At 35.9% G+C, this 18180-nt stretch overlaps 1 protein-coding gene across 2 annotated transcripts; it reads left to right on the top strand.

The window, feature by feature from the left end:
• The first annotated feature begins 4483 nt into the window (after positions 1 to 4483).
• On the top strand, positions 4484 to 14235 carry LOC108324284 (uncharacterized). 2 transcript variants are annotated; one of them, XM_017557194.2, is made up of 4 exons: positions 4484 to 4821; positions 5701 to 5771; positions 7303 to 7438; positions 13888 to 14235. In XM_017557194.2, the coding sequence occupies exons 1-4, from the start codon at positions 4665 to 4667 to the stop codon at positions 13968 to 13970; spliced, it is 447 nt and encodes a 148-aa protein (XP_017412683.1). In that variant the 5' UTR covers positions 4484 to 4664; the 3' UTR covers positions 13971 to 14235. The 2 variants fall into 2 exon arrangements, with proteins under 2 accessions (XP_017412683.1, XP_052731144.1); XM_052875184.1 differs by having other exon boundaries at positions 4533 to 4721.
• The last annotated feature ends 3945 nt before the right edge of the window (positions 14236 to 18180 follow it).

Below are 18180 nucleotides of genomic sequence, written 5' to 3'. Positions count from 1 at the left end.
ATGACATAGGAAAAAATCTCCAAAATGGGGGGTATAAGATCCAGTAAGAGAAGATGAGATTGGATATTACCATACTGCTCATTTAGGCCACAAAGGAATTGCAATGATCGGTCTTCATGTTTCCTTTGCGAAATCGTTGAAAGCATTTTGCAGGAACACTGGACGTCACAGGTGCATGTTGGATCAGGGCGAAAATTCTCTAGCTCATCCCATATGATGCGCAATTTAGTGTAAAACTCACTGACGGTGGATGTTCCTTGCTTCAGGAAGGAGGCATCTCTTTGCAGCTCGAAGATGCGCAACAAATCTCCTTGGAAGAATCTTGATTTGAGATCTTTCCAAATTGCTTGAGCATCTTCCATCCAAAGAATGTTATGCCTGATTTTTGGTGACACCAAGTGGACCAACCAAGAAACCATCATGTTGTTGCATCTTTTCCAGGCGTTGTGAGAGGAATCTCCACGAGGTGGCTCTTCAGCAGTTCCATCGATGAATTGAGATTTGTTCTTGGCGCTCAACGTAGTTGCCATGGACTTGCTCCATGCGTGATAATTGGTTGAATCAAGAAGGGGTGAGACCAAGGAGGTGGCTGGACTCTCGCTGGGGTAAAGATACAAAAAGCTTGAAGGCCGATTATGTTTGTCAGCCATGGTAGAAGAGTAAAAAAGAGAAGAAGAAAAACCCTCAAGAAAGCGAAAGAAGAAGTAGAAACCAGAGTCTGATGCGCGCCACAGAGCTCTTCAACCCCACAAAATCGGCTTGTAGGGTGAGGTTTACACCCACTTATAAACTATGAATTAGCCTTATCTCTAGTTGATGTGGGACTTCCAACACACCCCCTTCACGCCGAGGTATAAACATCTTGTGCGTGATAGTAGAAATTGGGTGGTCCGATAACGGCCCGATAGCGGGTGGAATAGAAGAATAGAATGCCCACTTAGAACTCGCTAGGATAGGCTCTAACTATGGCTCTGATACCATCATAGAGGTACCCCGATAATGAGAGGCAAAATATTGTCTTCATATTCATACTCATAGAGAAAAGTATTGAAAGCCATGAAGAAGAGAAAACGTGTATATTTCTAATGAATGTAGGAATAGTTACAAAAAGATATAAGCCAATGCCTATATATATACAGCAGAAAGGAAATTAACAGGAAGCAGTTGAGTAGTGAGGCGGTGGTAGTTAGGATTGAGATTTGACAATTAAGCGGTGAAAGATTGGACCGATTGGTGAAAGGTAGACCCAAGTGATGGAATGGAGAACCGAGCGGTAAGGTTGAACCAAGTGGAACCGAGCGGTAAGTGGAATCGAAAAGTAAGGTGAAATCGAGCGGTAGGAATTTAAGATTTTGAATTCTGACAAAATAAACAACTTTATTTCATTATTTTATATTTTTGGGAAAATAAGGCGTGATACCAAGAGCCCATCAAAATTGCAAAAGATTATTTTAAAGTTTCGTTTAGACTAATTATCTTAGTTGGTAAAGCATGGTATATAATTCGATTTGTCTATGACATATAGAATTTAAAATATTTTTATTATTAGTTAAATCATTAATATTTGAAATCCACGCAATTTTCATCTAAGCTTTTTTATAACAGTTGTAACATCCCCAAAAATACAGTCTAAAACTATACAATAGAATAATCACATTAAATAGTAATACAGATCAATCTTACACTAAAAGAGAACGTACGGTTATAGCCGAACGACCTTACAAAGAAGGACAAGAAATTAAAGCTGTACAGTGTGCAATTCTGACCGAACGGTTTACAAAAGCCCATACCGAATGGTCATACAAAAGCAAAAGGGGAAAAGGTGATCGAGCGATCACCTTACTATCATACTATACTACTGACCGAACGGTTCTACTGTTCGGTCTTAACTTCTACCTCAACCAGGTTTTCTTCTTCTAGCGCCTCTTCCAACAGCTCGTCTCCTTCTGCTCACATCCACATGGATGATCATTGCAACAGAAGGACAACCGAACGTACAAAACAGACAAGACAGGAAACACATGGTAAGCTTATGTAATTTAATTCAGATATAAACATATATTTCACACAATCAACCAAACAAGATAATTAATCATTCGTCCACGCAAAGCCTAATACTAGACTGACTGTCCGGACTGAATGAAATCTGTGTAGCTACGACGTTCGTGCACCCGGGTGATGTAGTAACTGGGATACCCTCAACAGTTGCCACCCCGAGGTTAGTCGTATCTGTCCAAATTAACCATAAGGACTAGGACCTCCTGCCGTTCCCACACATGACTTACCCTCCTCTACGTGAGGACGAGTAATCACGGAACATCAGGATGAACCGCTAGCTTAGCATGCCCACATTGATACTTTACCAATTCCAATATTCAATTCATGAGTCATTCCTCCCCGGAACGCTCGTCCATAATCCAAAACATTTCATCCATATCATATTCTCTTCATCTTTCATTATTAATCATCTCAATTAAGCCATTTGTACAAAGATCACTAAGGGTACCAAATACCGAACGTTAAACTTTAACCTTTAACGAGACCGAACACTTGGAGTGAGACCGAAAGGTCTCAAGTTCCATAACAGATTAAGACCGAGAGGGTTACTGTAGGGTTGAGAAAGAAACCGAGTACAACTATATATCAAAAGAACGACTAGAACTAACGTTACTTACAAAGTGAGCCAATTAGATGAACTGACTCTTGAGAGCTCCAACCGAACACCGAAAAGACCATGCCAAGTACTAAGACTCTAGGCCGAAACCAATGGATGCAGACACTTCAAGACATTCAAAGAATAATACTTAGAAGAATTCACATGAAGAAACCGAACGCTTATAAATACTTAGCTTATTTGAATTTAGCCTCAAGAAAACCGAATGCCAGTCAATGACCGAACACGGTAGAGAGAGAACTCTATTGAATTTGGACGAACGCTATTTTCATCAAGATGGATTATAGGAAAGAGAATGAGCGCTTGGTGTAAGACCGAACACTACTTAGTACGAACGCTTGGTGTAAGACCGAGCACTACTTAGTAAGAGCACTTGATGTAAGACCGAGCACTACTAAACTTATATTAGAGGGCTTGATAAATATAATAAGATACTATTGGAGTAGTGTTTAAGAATAAATGAAAATATACAAATACATATATATATACTTAAGTTTATAACCGAATACCAAGACACAACTATGCTTGGCCGAACGCTCATGCACAGTATTTCGAAACGAAGACGCTCGTCCTCAACTAGGATTCTTCCCAAATGAAAGAATCCAATTCTAACCAAGTTCACTAGAAAAACCGAACGGTCAAGGACCGTTCAGTGACGAACGTACACTTTCATAAGGGAAATTTCATACCAGAATTATTTATATTCAACTCATTTCTCAACATATATCTTCATAATTTCATACATTCATATCATAGTCAATTTTCATACTTCATACAATCCAAACATAGCAACCATCATATATCATATTAATTCATTCAATTCAACGAACGTTCATGCAATACAAGTAACATACAAATTAAATTAATAAGCTTCCCTTACCTCTGAGCGTGATCGGACGTTCACAGAGGCAAAAATATGGTTCGCCCTACTACAAGTCCTTCTACCCTCAACGCACAACAATTCTCCAAAACTAAACCAAACACAAGACCAAAAATGGCTCAGAACAAGATGAACTCATGCAACCAGAATATTGGCTCACATGTGCCAGAAAATGAACGGCTAAAGGAGAAGAAGAACTTACCAGTTCAGAACCCGAAACCGATCGGTTCAAACTGAAACTCTTGACGCTGGAAGTGCTTCTACGGTGTCTGAACGGAGATCGGAGAAGATAAAGGGTGAGATTTCTTAGAGAGAAGGGAGAATTTTTAGAGAGAAGGAGGAGATTTCAGAAGGTTGAAGATGGCCGGTGCATGCAGAAAAGTGACACGAACTTAGAAAAATTTCAGTTTTACTCTACCTTCAAAAACGTTCGTCCAATCCGCAACACATACCTATTTTCCACTTTCTGACAGACCTCCTTTGCTTAACATGTGGCGTCCGTTCAGAGAGTTTGGATGCGTTTTAAATAGTTTTGACAACAGTAATTTGCATTTAAGTTATATCTACTCCGCCAATTTTGTCAATAAAATTAACTATTATTATACGTTACTATAACGGCATTTATTTAAAGGACAAACCAAAAAAGTCAAATTGCAGCATCTCCAATATTATTAAATTTAGATATTTACAATAAATATTTTTGTTTTACATTAAAATGTTTTAAAGGATTTATACATTTTCATATAAAGTTATTCTATTAATAAAAAACATAAACAGTTCATACACTACCTTTTTCATTTATACTTAAGTTTGTTTTAAAATTAAAATATTAAATTCATGTTTTTAGCATGTATTTTGTCAAGATACAAAGCTTATTTTCAAAATATCCTCTATATTATATACCTAAAAAAAATAATATATTTTAAAATAAACTAAAAAAACTGCCATTAAAGATGGTATAAGTAGATACCCTTTTCCTTCCCTTTCCCAAGGGGAAAATGTGCAGTCACCACTTTGAGGTCCACTGCTTGAATTTAGCAAATAAAAGGTCATTGTCTTAATACTCGACTCAAAATAATCAGCGTGTGTTTGAAGTTCATAAAAGAACTCATGGAGGTGCAGCAATGGTGGAGGATCAGATTCTCCTTCAGGAGTGCAACCATGATGGTGTGTTTCCTCAACGTAATAACTGCAATCTTCTTGCTTCATACTTTTTTCACCTCTGCCTACACCCGCAACAAATTCTCCTATGCAAATTCGTACTCAGGCTAGTCGTTTCTGTCTAATTTTTCTCTTTTTTCGTGGAAAATTTTACTCTTTTAGTTGAATTGGCTATGGGTATTTGTTGATTTCGTTAATCATGTCCTAAAGTTGAGTTTTTTTGGGAAAAGATTGTAGCTTTTTGCGTGATTGATTGGATTAAGGGGAAAGGGGGTGGTGTGAGTTTTTTTGTTCGTATGATTTTTGAATTTTTTTATTTTTTATAGACTGTGATTTGGGGCATTCTTAAAAATTTATGATTTTTGTATCTGGTGGTTCTTATGCCTTAGAATTGTGAGTTTGAGCTGTCATGGCTGTGTAATGTACTGTTGTTTAAAATCAGATGATGGATTTCTTGCCAAGTGTTTGTCATGCTGTATTTGCTTATTGTCCAGAAAAATATATGAGTGTTGTTCATAGTTTTCTCATATTATCTTTGTTGGTGGTCCTTCAGTGATGGATGTTTGAACTTGTGATTAGTGTCTGAATTCTGTGAGATGGGTTTGGATTTGAACCGTTGCATGTTACGAGAGAGAAAGATACAAAACCAAGTTTAGTTGATTCCATAAATAATAATTTGTGTTGCTGTAATTGGTAGTGATTTTCTTGTCTCATAATAAGATAAAAAGTGAGACAAAAGCATGACATGATCGGGACAAAAGCCCGTTACTGAAGGATCATAAGGATAAAAGAAAACAAAGCATCCTTCAAGAGAAAAATGAAATCATTTCAGTTTTGAACTTTTGAGCAAAACTGTTATCTTACAATGATACTGATTCTACTTTTGAAATACCTATAATAGACTGGTAGGGATATACTGGGAAGTTTTTATTAAACTTGCTTGAATCATATGTTCCTAATTTTAGTTTCAAGTTTTTAATTGCAGCTCAACTCAGGTACATTAAGGAATCTGAAGAGATTCGACTTGCCTTGCTACCTGTAGAGCTGATAAAAAGAGTGAGTTTGGAATTAGTTTTGTTCACTATATTTGTTATTTATATGGTTGATGCACATTAATCATGTTGAAGATGCCAATAGTATAACTTATAAATGGTATACTGTTAGGATTCCAAGTGTGAGTCTAAGTCCCACATAGATAGACATACAATATAACAGTCCATGCATTTTTTTTTTCTGGCAAGCTGTGATATTTGTACATTGGGAAACGTATACCTGAAGTCCATCCAGCAAATATGGCTAATGATGAGTGTAAATATAGTTAAATTTGTTTCACATGTAGTTAATTATTATTAATCATTTCAATGACTTCGTAATATTATTAACCGCTTGTGGCTTGTGGGGCAAGGCTAACTACTATTAGACTTTTCAGTGTTAATCACAGTTGACGCAATTACATCCCTTTATTCTTAACACTTGTGAAGCAAAGTAAATATGACTACATATATAGTTAACCACTTGTGATAGACAATAACCTTTTGACATTGTTAATTACTTGTAAATCAAAGTTAACCATCATTAAATATTTCAATAATATTGTGACACTTCTAATCATATATCATGACTCTCCTAACCATTTATAAAACAAAATTAACCATACTTTTAGTATAATTAAACATGTTTTCAGGTGGAATTTGGGTGGATAAGATGGAAGTGGACGTTTTCCTTTGTGACAAATTGATAGTTTATTTCAGAAGTTCTGGAACCAATCTCGACTTTGTTGTGGTTTTCAATTCACTCTCTAGTTGGAAAACTGGGAGGAGCTGATCTCTCAAATTATTCACAAACAAATTTTTTTATTCACTAGCCACTTGAAAGCTTTATCTCTCTGTCTTTGCATGTCCAATATTAACACAAATTAAGATATACTTTCTTAAACTCAGTTTCTTGGACAATGCTCAAGTTTTTATTCTTTCAGCCAAATCACTCTATTTTATCATTTATTTTCCCTTTTAGTTTTTGTGATCATACAGCGATGAGACTTCATTCCAGGTCATTAACTTTATTGCTCTCTGTTGTGTAAATCTGTGTTTTTCCTGAGCATAGCTTCACCAGAGTCATATAAATTGTAAACTTTTAGTTCTTCAATGGGTCATGTTAGTACATGCAGCCATCAGTGATATGCATAATCATGTTCATTATAATCAGATACTCGTTTAGTCATTAACTTAAAATTGCCCTAACTCTAATTTTTAAAAGTTAGAGATCACAGTATTCTTTAGAGATCAAGGTCGTCTTCTTCATGTTTGGCCTTGAATTACCTTGAAAAGTTGGCAGTCCCAATATTTCAATAGCCTGACAAAATATCAGTATGCTGCTTACTTTTCCACTGCAATCATATCTCTACAGTGTGTGAGCCCTAGGCATACATATCTGGAAGAATTTATGTACTATGATAGTGAGGAAAAGTTTAAACTTTTGGTAGCCATGGTTTTTTTCTCAATTGTTACAGTAATCTGCTCTTGTAACTTCTGGTATATATATTTTTTAAAAATACGTTTTTCTATAAATCTGAGTGTCTTCCTTTTAGGTGAAGGAGATTGAGCACGAAGTATACACTGAACCAGAAACAGCGCAGAAGAAAGACACAAAGCAGACTGCTGCTGTTGATCTGTCTAAAAGGTTAAAGGATTTCCATTCCTTGAATGATGCTACCAGCTTGAAAGGTGTTTCTCTTTTCTCCTGACAAACCTATAAACCCATCTCAATCATAACTTGCTTTTGTGTACAAATACACTAGAAACTCAGTAAATGTGCATGTTCATTATTTCTCTATTGTCATTTGTCCATAAAATAATTTATCGGTTAAGTTTTCCAGGGAGTGTTAATAATGTTTTCAATTCTGTTATATTTTGAATTTCGGATTATCATAGTGATTGAACAACATTTGTTAGTTATGTGAGGATCCTTCATTAACACTTCTTTTGACATGGACATGATTTGAATTTAAAGATGTTAAACTATAAGAAATAGAGAGTTATTGAGCTGAAACAATGTGTTTCTGAGACATGAGTGTTTTATTCATATTGAGAAAATGAAATCAGTAAGATAAATAGAGGAGATATGGTATCATCTAATACGAGAGTAAATAAAAAACATTCCTAATAATTCATATGTGTCAGGATATGTGAATTTATTGCACAATTAATATAGCAATTATGTGTAATCCCTAAAATTAAGGGATTAGGATTAGTAATTATTGGGCAGATTTCCTTTTATTAAGATCAGGTATTATTGGGTAGATATCTCCTTATTTAGAGACTTTATTTCAGGAGATTTTTTACCTTAATTAGACAATAGTCTGTTTCTTCTTAAACACCTATGTATTGTTTCAAAAGCATGAATGAGAGAATAATTAATTCCAGCATCCTACTACTGTTTTACAACAATATGTAATCTGAATATTCTTGATTCTAAAAGATTATAAAAGATATTCTTGATTATAAAAGATTTGTGCCTTATTTTTATAATTATAATACTCCTCCTCAAGTTGGAGTATATAAGCCATACGTGATGAGCTTGTTGCAAATATAACTGGTCCTTGGTCTTCTTAGAGACTTGCTGAATGTCTGCCAACTATTCTGATAGGTTCCTGAATTGGGAACCTAATCAAAGACTCTCTCACTCACCAAGAAGACACAAGAAAGAGAGAAAACTGAATACCCAATAGTTTGAGTAATTCTTTTATTTTCATAAATAAGGCCTTTGTCAAGAACATTCTTAATATAATTTAGGATTCCTGTGATTGCATCCCAATGGTCTTGATAAGCAGAGTTTAAAGATTGACTTACTACTATCATTGCAAAAGCAATGTTAGGATGAGTCAGAACGAAATAATTTAGCTTACCAACTAACCGTTTTTATCTCTTAGGGTTAGAATAGGGTTCTCCTTGGTCAGTTATAGTGTGTGTCCACAAACTTAACATTTAGCATAGCTATTTGTTCTAAAATGTCTAGAGTGTATTTTCTTTGACATATGACCAAAGCTAGAGTGTGCAACTTCTATACTGATGAAATACCCTAAGTGTCTAACATCTTTGTTTGTAATTGTTGAGCAAGATATTATTATAGGTGGATGATTTCTTCCTTATTAATACCTATGATAACAATGTCATCCATATATATAATGAAGTACAAACGTCCTTTGGGGAGAATGTCAATAAAATAGAAAATTATCAACATCACTTTGTATCATTCCAAACTACTAGATAGTAGTTTGAAAATGCCCAAACCATGCATGAGGTGATTGCTTGAGACCATATAGGGACATTCCATATTAGATAACTGCTTTGAGTAACAAATCCAAAAGGTTACTCCATGTATACTTTCTCATCAATATCAACATGTAAAAATGCTTTATTGTTGTGAAGTTGAAACAAAATCCAGGGACAAATAGCTACAATAGAGAAGAAAAGCTACATGGTGTTGCTTTTGAAACATGAGAGAAAGTGTTAGTAGTATAATCTTGTCATCTCAAGGTATGACATCGTGGGAAACAGGCTACATATATCCTAATTAAAAGGAACAAGTGTATAATATAAGACAATCTCAAAGAAAGAGACGTCAATAGAAATAAAATACCAATGAAGTTCAAGAAAGAAACATTGATACCCCTTTTTAGAATGATGGTATTTGAGAAAGAAACATTTGAATGACAGAGGAGAAAGTTTATCTTGACCAGATGTTCGAAAGATGTAGAACCTTAAACCCATGGAGGAACATATATATGGGAATGAGGAAAAAGGTCCAAGTGAGATACTTGATTAGTATGGATGAAATTCCTTTAAAAACTATGTGTGTCAAGATGTTCTTTGAAGTACGTGAATGTTCTTTTTTAAACTTGTGGGGCAATCTTCTTGAGCATCCAATGTACCTTTCAAAGTCATCTGTTGAGATTATGGTTTTCTAACCCTTCATGTGTTTGTTGCTTGTTGATGTCGTCTATCGCTTTAAGCAAGTCTTCTAGTATTGGGTCATCTGACAATACATCATGAGACTTCTATTGCTTTTGTTGCATGGCTTCAAGTCTTGGGTCATCTAACGACTCCTCACAAGACATCTAGCAAATGACAAATGTCTGGAAAACGACTAGTAGCTCAAGGTTATACACAAACTTATGGTATTAACTATGAAGAAACCTTTACACCAATGGCAAAATTGAACTATTAGAATCATAATGCCTCTTGTTGAAAATCTTCATTGAGAGTGCATCAAATGGATGTGAAGAATTCTTCCTGAATAGAAATTTGGAGTAAGTTTCTAGGCAGCTTAACGACTTTAAAGGAAAACATAAATCTGGCACTATGTGCAAGTTGAAGAACTCCTTGTATGGACCAGGACCAAAATAGTTCCCTAGGACATGGATCACTTAATTTAACCTTGTTATGATACAGGCTTTTCAGGAAAACATAAATTTTCTACTATGTGCAAGTCGAAGTCCTTGTATGGACTAAAATAATCTCCTAGAGCACTACTATTCACTAAATAATCTCCTTACTATTTTTGTTGATGATACCCAAGGAATTGGGAGACTTAATGATCAACTTCAAGCAACATTCAGAGTAAAGGACCTTCGATGCTTAAAATTGTTTTTTGGGCCTCTACACAAATATTGGAAAAATAAACTTCAAATGAAGAAGACTCTCCTTTGGAGAAGGAACCCTACCAGCAATTCGTAGGAAAATTAATGTACCTATCTCTTAGTAGACCAGACATTACTCTTAGTGTAACTACAGTGAGTCTATTTATGGATTATCCTACCAAGAGATATGATGCTGTAATGCAGATTCTTCATTATTCATCGAATGTTGTGACATGTAGAAGTAAGAAGCATGCTGCAAGGAGTAGTTAAGATGCATACTATTGTTGCAAGGAGAAGTGCAGAAGCAGAATTTAGAGGAATAGCTCAATGTGTCTGAACTTATTTGAATAAGTAGCTTACTTGGACACCTATGTATTCCACTTGAGGTCCCTATGAAGTTGTACAGTGATAGTTAATCAGCAATGGGCATAGTTCACAGTCCTATTCAACATGATAGCATAGGATGAAGCATGTGAGGATTGACCGCAACTTCATAGTGTCTGAAATTGAACGAGGAACTTTCAAGCCTACACTATGTATGTGCCAACCAAGTTACAAAAAGCTAATGTGTTCACGTAATTACTGAAGTCACAATTTAATTTAAATGTTTAAAGAGCTGAAAATGATTGAGTATCTATTCACAGCCTGAGAGTGTTGTATTTAGTGTTGTTAGATGTTAAGGTGTATGTTTATGTTAATTGGGCTCAGCCCATTCTGTATTAAGGGGTCTTGGCCCATATCTTACATTATAAATAAAATACCCTATGTGTATGCAATACACACAAGGGAGATTTCTCCCAATCTTCTCTATTACTCACATGGTATCAGAGTCATGGTTAGAGCCTATCCTAGCGATAATTTGTTATTTGTTGGGCATATTGCTCCACCCGCTATCGGACCACCCATTAAAAATGTCTAATCCCACGCTCGAGATGTATATGCCTCGGCGTGAGGGGGGTGTGTTGGAAGTCCCACATTGACTAGAGATAAGGTCAATTCATAGTTTATAAGTGGGTGCAAACCTCACCCTACAAGCCGGTTTTGTGGGATTGAGTTAGGCTTAAAGTCCACTTCTAACATGGTATCTAGAGCTTAGGATTAGTTCCAGCCAACTCCACGGTCTCCGACACACATCACCGCCGCCGTCGCCGCCATCGCCGGAGTTCCAGAATCGACCGACGACGACACCATCGGAATCGTCTCGGCCGGGCGACCATCGTGGTGCAAAGATCTCGGTGAACGGACCACCCACACGCCGTCGCTTCCCGCCGCGCGTGGAGGCGCGTCACTAGAGAGTTCCGTCGCCGATCAGGACTGTTGTGATCGCCTCCTCGCCCTCTTTCTGGATCTGTGGTCATTGTGTCAATCAGAGCACTTTGGATTTTTAGGGTTTCTTCCTCTGCATGGCATCTTCCTCGTCTACCAACACCTCTGTTGGTGGCTCATCTTCTGATCCCACAATATACACCAATTATGTGAATGTACACTTGTCCATTGACAAGGTAGATGGCACAAACTATGCAACATGGGCGTCCGACATCAAACTTTGGTTGAAGAGTCAGGGGTACGTAGATCACCTTAATCAAAATGTGACTACTGCTACCACAGATGACACTTCCCGCTGGATGAAAGTTGATGCCCAGTTATGCATTGTTATAAAGTCCACCATTCACTCCTCAGTGAAACAAATGTTTTGATCATATGAAACATGTTTAGAAGTATGGGCACAAGCGAAGTTGTTATACACAAATGACACTCAGCGTCTTTATGGTGTTTGTCAGGACCTATTCACTGTTATTGGTCCGCGCAGTCCTGGTCCCATGGCAGAGTATTTGGGTAAAGTCCATGCCCTTCTTCATGATTTTATTGAGCTATTACCTCCTGCTTCCACCCTGTTGAAGAATTGGAACAACGATCAAAGTTCTTCATGTTGTTGGCATTATACGGACTCTCTGATGATTTCTCTCATGTCCGTGATCAGATTTGGGTTCTCCTGTCATACCCAACTTTACTTCTACTTGTTCTTCTCTTTTGCGTATACCGAGCAAACCAGTCACTGAGACATCTCCTAATTCCTCAGTTATGGCTGCCCAACATGATGATCGAAGTCAGTCTCGCAAGCCAGGTAAAGGACGTCCAAAATGTGACCACTGTGGCAAGTTAGGCCACAAAATTGATAGATGTTAAGCGTTTCATGGACGTCCTCCTCGACCTGTAGCAATGGCTAATTCTGATCCACCTCCCCGATCACCGTCTGCAAACCATCCTACTTCATCTAATACCATAGAAAACCCTGCAATCTTTCACGAATTTCTCAGATGGTATGAGGATCGTCAGCACTCTAGTTCCACTACATCTACATCTGTTGCACGTACAGGTACACCTTTTGTTGGTCTGACTCACTCTCACTCCCTCGGACCTTGGGTCCTTGACTCAGGTGCCACCGATCATATCACTGGTAACAAGTCTTTGTTTTCTTCCTTGTCATGTCCGGATAATTTACCCTTGGTAACAATGGCGGATAGGTCTAGAGTCTCATCTCTTGGTGTTGGTACTGTTCATATTTTTCCGTCCATATCCATTAATAATGTACTTTATGTCCCTGGGTCTCCCTTCAACTTATTGTCCATAAGTCGTCTAACTTGTGCCCTTAATTGTGTTATTTCATTTACCAAAGATTCTGTTTGGTTGTAGGACCGGAGTTCGAAACACATGATTGGCACAAGATGTGAGTCTCATGGCCTATATAATCTCCGCCCTTCTCCACATGTTGGCGTAATCATGGAATCACCATCCCTTCTTCATGCTCAGTTAGGTCATCCTAGTCTTGCCGAACTGCAACAACTTGTTCCGAGGTTGTCGAAATTATCAAGTTTGTCGTGTGAGTCTTGTCAGTTAGGAAAGCATACTCGTAGTTCCTTTTCTCGTAGTGTCTCACAATGAGCGTCGTCCCTCTTTTCATTAGTTCATTCTGATATTTGGGGACCTAGTCGTGTTAAGTCCACTTTAGGTTTTCAGTATTTTGTTACCTTTATTGATGACTATTCCAGATGTACTTGGTTGTTTTTAAGATGTGTGTTTATGTTAATTGGGTTCAGCCCATTCTGTATTAAGGGCCTTGATCCATATCTTACATTATAAATAAAATACCCTATGTGTATGCAATACACACAAGGGAGATTTCTCCCAAGTGTAAATGGTGTTAAAATTAAGGGATTATAATATGGATTTTGTTTTAATGGTTCTGAAATCAAGGGGATTATGATGATCTCAAGAAAATAAAGAAGGATTGGCTGTATCATTAGGAGAATATTGTCTACCTATTTATAGGATCTGATTTGTAACTAAAATTTAGGGGTTATTCCTTTTTATATTTCCTAATCTTTAGCTTAACATCAACACATCTTCTGTATATAACATAGATTGGTTTTACAGTGAAGAAACACAGTATATCTAAACCTTTTGTTCAAAACGTCATTCCAACAAAATTTGTATTGGCATTGGAATTAATTTCTGTTATGATTTTATTTTCAGCTTTAGAGGAATGGAGAAAGAGGAAGATGGAGAGGGCCAGACAGAGAGAATTGGAGAAAAATGGAACAACTTCTCATGCTTGACTTTATATATTCTGTGACATAAAGTGAAGGTTGCACGCTGATTTAAATACATAATGGGACAACAGTAGACATTAGTATACACTGTATAGCAGCTTTAAAATTTCCTTACATAGCTTATGTTATAAAGTGCATCTTTTACAAACCCAAATCTACTTTTGTTCTCTTTATATTTCAAAATTTAGAAATAAATAACTTACCCATGTCTTGATCTTGTTGGATTGTATCATGTTTACACTGTTACTATATTATGTATTTTGATTATTCATTTCTCTGTTTTACACTTTCATGTGTTTGATGAAAATTGTTTGGTACCCTTTATAGCATTTGTATAGTTTAAATAGCTTAAATTCCACTGTAATGCAGATAAATAAAATAGCTTGCTTTTGTTAGTCACAAAATTTACATATACTAAAACTTTTGTTTATCATTTTATGCATTAATTTATGAACAGAAACCATTCGACCTATGATTTAGAACTAATTATTGGTTTCCTTTATAAAGATTTTGAAATTTAACTCTATTTTCTGAAATGACAGAGAAGCCAAAATCAAGCCAATATGGTAACGAGCAAATCCTTTTACTTTCTTGCTCCAAAGATCTTATTATTTTCAGTGGCAAGATAAGTGAGTAACACATGAGGATGTTGAACAAAACTGTGAAAGTGGAAGTTATGGTCATGATTTTCAATTTTTTTATATGCAATTAGAAGTCGTGCTCTAAGGAGTAGATGACTTTCAACGTGATGGTGTAAATAAAAAATCATGGGGAAGTAGGATGAGGTTTTTTTATATAAATTACTTAATTGTTATAGTATATTTCACCTTATATTCTAAAAAATTGTAACTAATCTGTGTATGTTTTATTCATGTTAAGAAAATATATTTAATAAATAAGAGTTGAAGAAATTGTAAGTTTAGTTTTATATTTATGATTGGACCCTAATGTATCACTATGGAAGGAATGATGAAGGGAAAAAGAAGAGCTAACGTGATATCCCATAATCTCACACTTGATAATTCATAATTGATATATTGTAACATTATATTTAAGGTAACATCTCATAATTTCAGACTTGATAATAGTTGATATATATATATATATATGTTTTAAACTCAGATTTCAACTACAAACTCATAAATATAACTCGAATTCCTCTAATTTATTCTTCTATCTCTTTCTTCATTCGCATTGAATCAGACGACATTCCTTCATCTGCTCCTGTATAACGAATTATACGATCATCGCACATACAGAAACACAAACAGTAGGGTGAGCTAACATGCAACAAATCATTTATAAAACATGCATAATTACTTTGATATACTCAACAAACATTATATAATAATTATGTCAGACACCCTCATACCATCATACAACAATCGCACCATAGACACTCATCCCATCATACCACAATCCCTAATAAACACTCATTTTACAATACCCAATAGACACTCATTCAACAATACCCAATAGACACTCATTCCACAATACCAAATAGACACTTATTCCAGAATACCCAATAGACATTCATTCCACAATACCCAATAAACACTCATTCCACAATAACCAATAGACACTCATTCGGATGATACGTTGATGGGCAGTCACGGGAGGTTATGCACTTATGATGACTTCTACTTCTTCTTACAAATACACTTCCAAAATACTTCATACCATCCACAAGGTTAGTCCTCAACACTATGTCCAAAACCGGCACATAGACCAGGACCTTCTGCCCCTCTCACCACATAATTCATCCTTCTCTACTTGAGACAAGATGATTATTAGAGTATCAGGATAACCTCCAACAACAGGACCCTCAACATCAACATATACATTAATAGCATATCATTACAGAATCTCTCCACGAGACTCATATCATGTTCATATTAATCAACTCATACCATGCTCAAATTCATAATACCATACCCACCACAATAACATGAATTCATCAGAAATTTTCATTCCAACAAGATATATTGCACAATAATTTAACAGTACATAATTTGTTCAATAAGATTTAAGTTAAAAACTTGTCGAGTAGACTTCCAGGAAAGAGAGGTGCGTCACAATGGACAACTTAAGTACCAAGTCTTTCCTTAGCCAAAGTGTTCATCAACTAGTTTTTAACAAATTTCTTATTTATATATTCAAAACAACAGCATATAATATTAACACATAAATTCAATATAGATAGATATATAACAAGCACATATGTTTTTCATTAACAATATTCACACATAATTTCAAGACATGAATAGTAATAAAACAATACTAAATCATAATATAAAAGCTTAGAAAGGTTAGCTCCCCTACCTCTATTCCAGACTTGGTTTGTTGATCAGAGATTGTTCCCGGAAAACTTCCAGAATCTCCACACTAAAATCCTTCTTACTCTAAATTCTTCCTAATCTTATGATTTCTCTCTACTTCTTGGTGCAAAACCCCCCTCCCCCTTGCTTGGTATGTATAGGCCAAGATTCTGGTACTATTTGTTTTTTTTAATTTATTTATTATATATATATATATATATATATTTATTCTTTTATCATTTTAATCACCGAAAGATGTTTTGGTGTTTTGCTATTTCAATCATCGAAAGTTTCTTTGTCCATTTGTTTTCTTTTTCTTTTCTTTTCTTTTTTTTAAAAAGAAAAAGGTAGAAAAGAGTTTGAACCCATGTTCTTGAAATCACCACAATTTTCTACCATTTAAGCTACCAAAATTTCTTATTTAGCTTTCCACATTTTAGTTTTACATAAACTTATTAATTATATTTTCCATTCATAAAGAAAAATTTATTACTACTAGTAATAAAATTGTTACTATTAAGGTAAATATTTTTCATAGGTCTTACATTCTCCCTAACAACAAAATATTTTCGACCTCGAAAATTCTATACTTCAAGAAAATAGTTGAGGGTATAATTGCTTCATTTCTTCTTCTAGTTCCCATGTAGAGTCACCTGTTCTCTTATCCCAAACCACCCTGACTAAATTGATAGTTTTCCCTCTAAGTTCCTTTGTTTTAGTGTCTTCTATACAAACAGGTTGTACTTCCACTAAGATATCCTCTCGGATTTGAATCTCCTCTATTTTTAAAATGTGAGAAGGATCAGGTACATACTTTCTTAGTTGGGAAACATGAAACACTGAATGAAGATTGGCCAACTGAGAGGGTAACACAATCTCGTAAGCGATTGACCCAATTCGTTTCAAAATTTGGTATGGACCAATGAACTTAGGAGAAAGTTTCCTCGAGCGAAGGGCTCTTCCAACACCCGTGGTTGAAGTTACTCGCAGGAAAACATGATTCCCAACTGCAAACTCTAACGGTCTCCTTCTTTGATCTGCATATGATTTTTGTCTACTCTGAGAAGCCTTCATTCTTTCCCGTATCAATTTTACTTTATTGTTGGTTTGTTGTAGTAGCTCAAGTCCTATTAAAACAGATTCACCATCCTGATACCAGCACAACGAAATTTGACATTGTCTGCCATACAAAGCCTCATAAGGTGCCATATCTATGCTTGCTTGGAAACTGTTGTTATAGGTAAATTCCACAAGAGGAAGTATTTCATCCCAACTACCAAGATGATCTAATACACAAGTTCTCAATAGGTCTTCTAATGATTGGATAGTTCTTTTAGATTGTCCATCAGTTTGGGGATGATACGCGGAACTCATTCGTAATTTGCTGCCCATAGCTTCCTGTAGGGTTTGCCAAAATCTAGAAGTAAATCTTGGGTCTCTATCTGACACAATGCTAGAAGGTACACCGTGCAATCTCACTATTTCTTTTATGTACAATTGTGCCAGCTTAGTCATTGACATTCTCAAATTTATTGCTAAGAAGTGAGCACTTTTTGTTAATCGATCAATGATGACCCAGATGGCATCATTACCTCTCATTGTTCGTGGTAAATGGGTAACAAAATCCATAGCAATGCTATCCCATTTCCACTCTGGAATGTCTAATTGTTGTAACATTCCTCCAGGCCTTTGGTGTTCCACTTTTGCCTTTTGAAAAGTCAAACAAGCCGCTACAAACTGCGCTACTTCCTTCTTCATTCTAGGCCACCAAAAGGACTCCTTAAGATCTTGATACATTTTAGTCATGTCGGGATGCATGCTAAAATGACTCTTGTGTCCTTCTTCAAGGATTAATCTTTTTATCTCTGCATTGTCTGGTACACACACTCTACTTCTAA

This window comes from Vigna angularis, chromosome 3 (assembly GCF_016808095.1).
Source record: "Vigna angularis cultivar LongXiaoDou No.4 chromosome 3, ASM1680809v1, whole genome shotgun sequence".
Taxonomy (NCBI): domain Eukaryota; kingdom Viridiplantae; phylum Streptophyta; class Magnoliopsida; order Fabales; family Fabaceae; genus Vigna; species Vigna angularis.
The sequence above is the reverse complement of the archived record's forward strand: the minus strand, read 5'-3'. Positions and strand labels throughout refer to the sequence as shown.

What these genes read in the sequence shown, in the direction of transcription:
- LOC108324284 (XM_017557194.2), top strand. Translation starts at nt 4,665, where the DNA reads ATGGAGGTGCAGCAATGGTGGAGGATCAGATTCTCCTTCAGGAGTGCA. An exon ending in CTATGCAAATTCGTACTCAG is followed by an intron (nt 4,822 to 5,700) that starts GCTAGTCGTTTC and finishes TTTTAATTGCAG; the next exon opens with CTCAACTCAGGTACATTAAG. An exon ending in TGATGCTACCAGCTTGAAAG is followed by an intron (nt 7,439 to 13,887) that starts GTGTTTCTCTTT and finishes TTTTATTTTCAG; the next exon opens with CTTTAGAGGAATGGAGAAAG.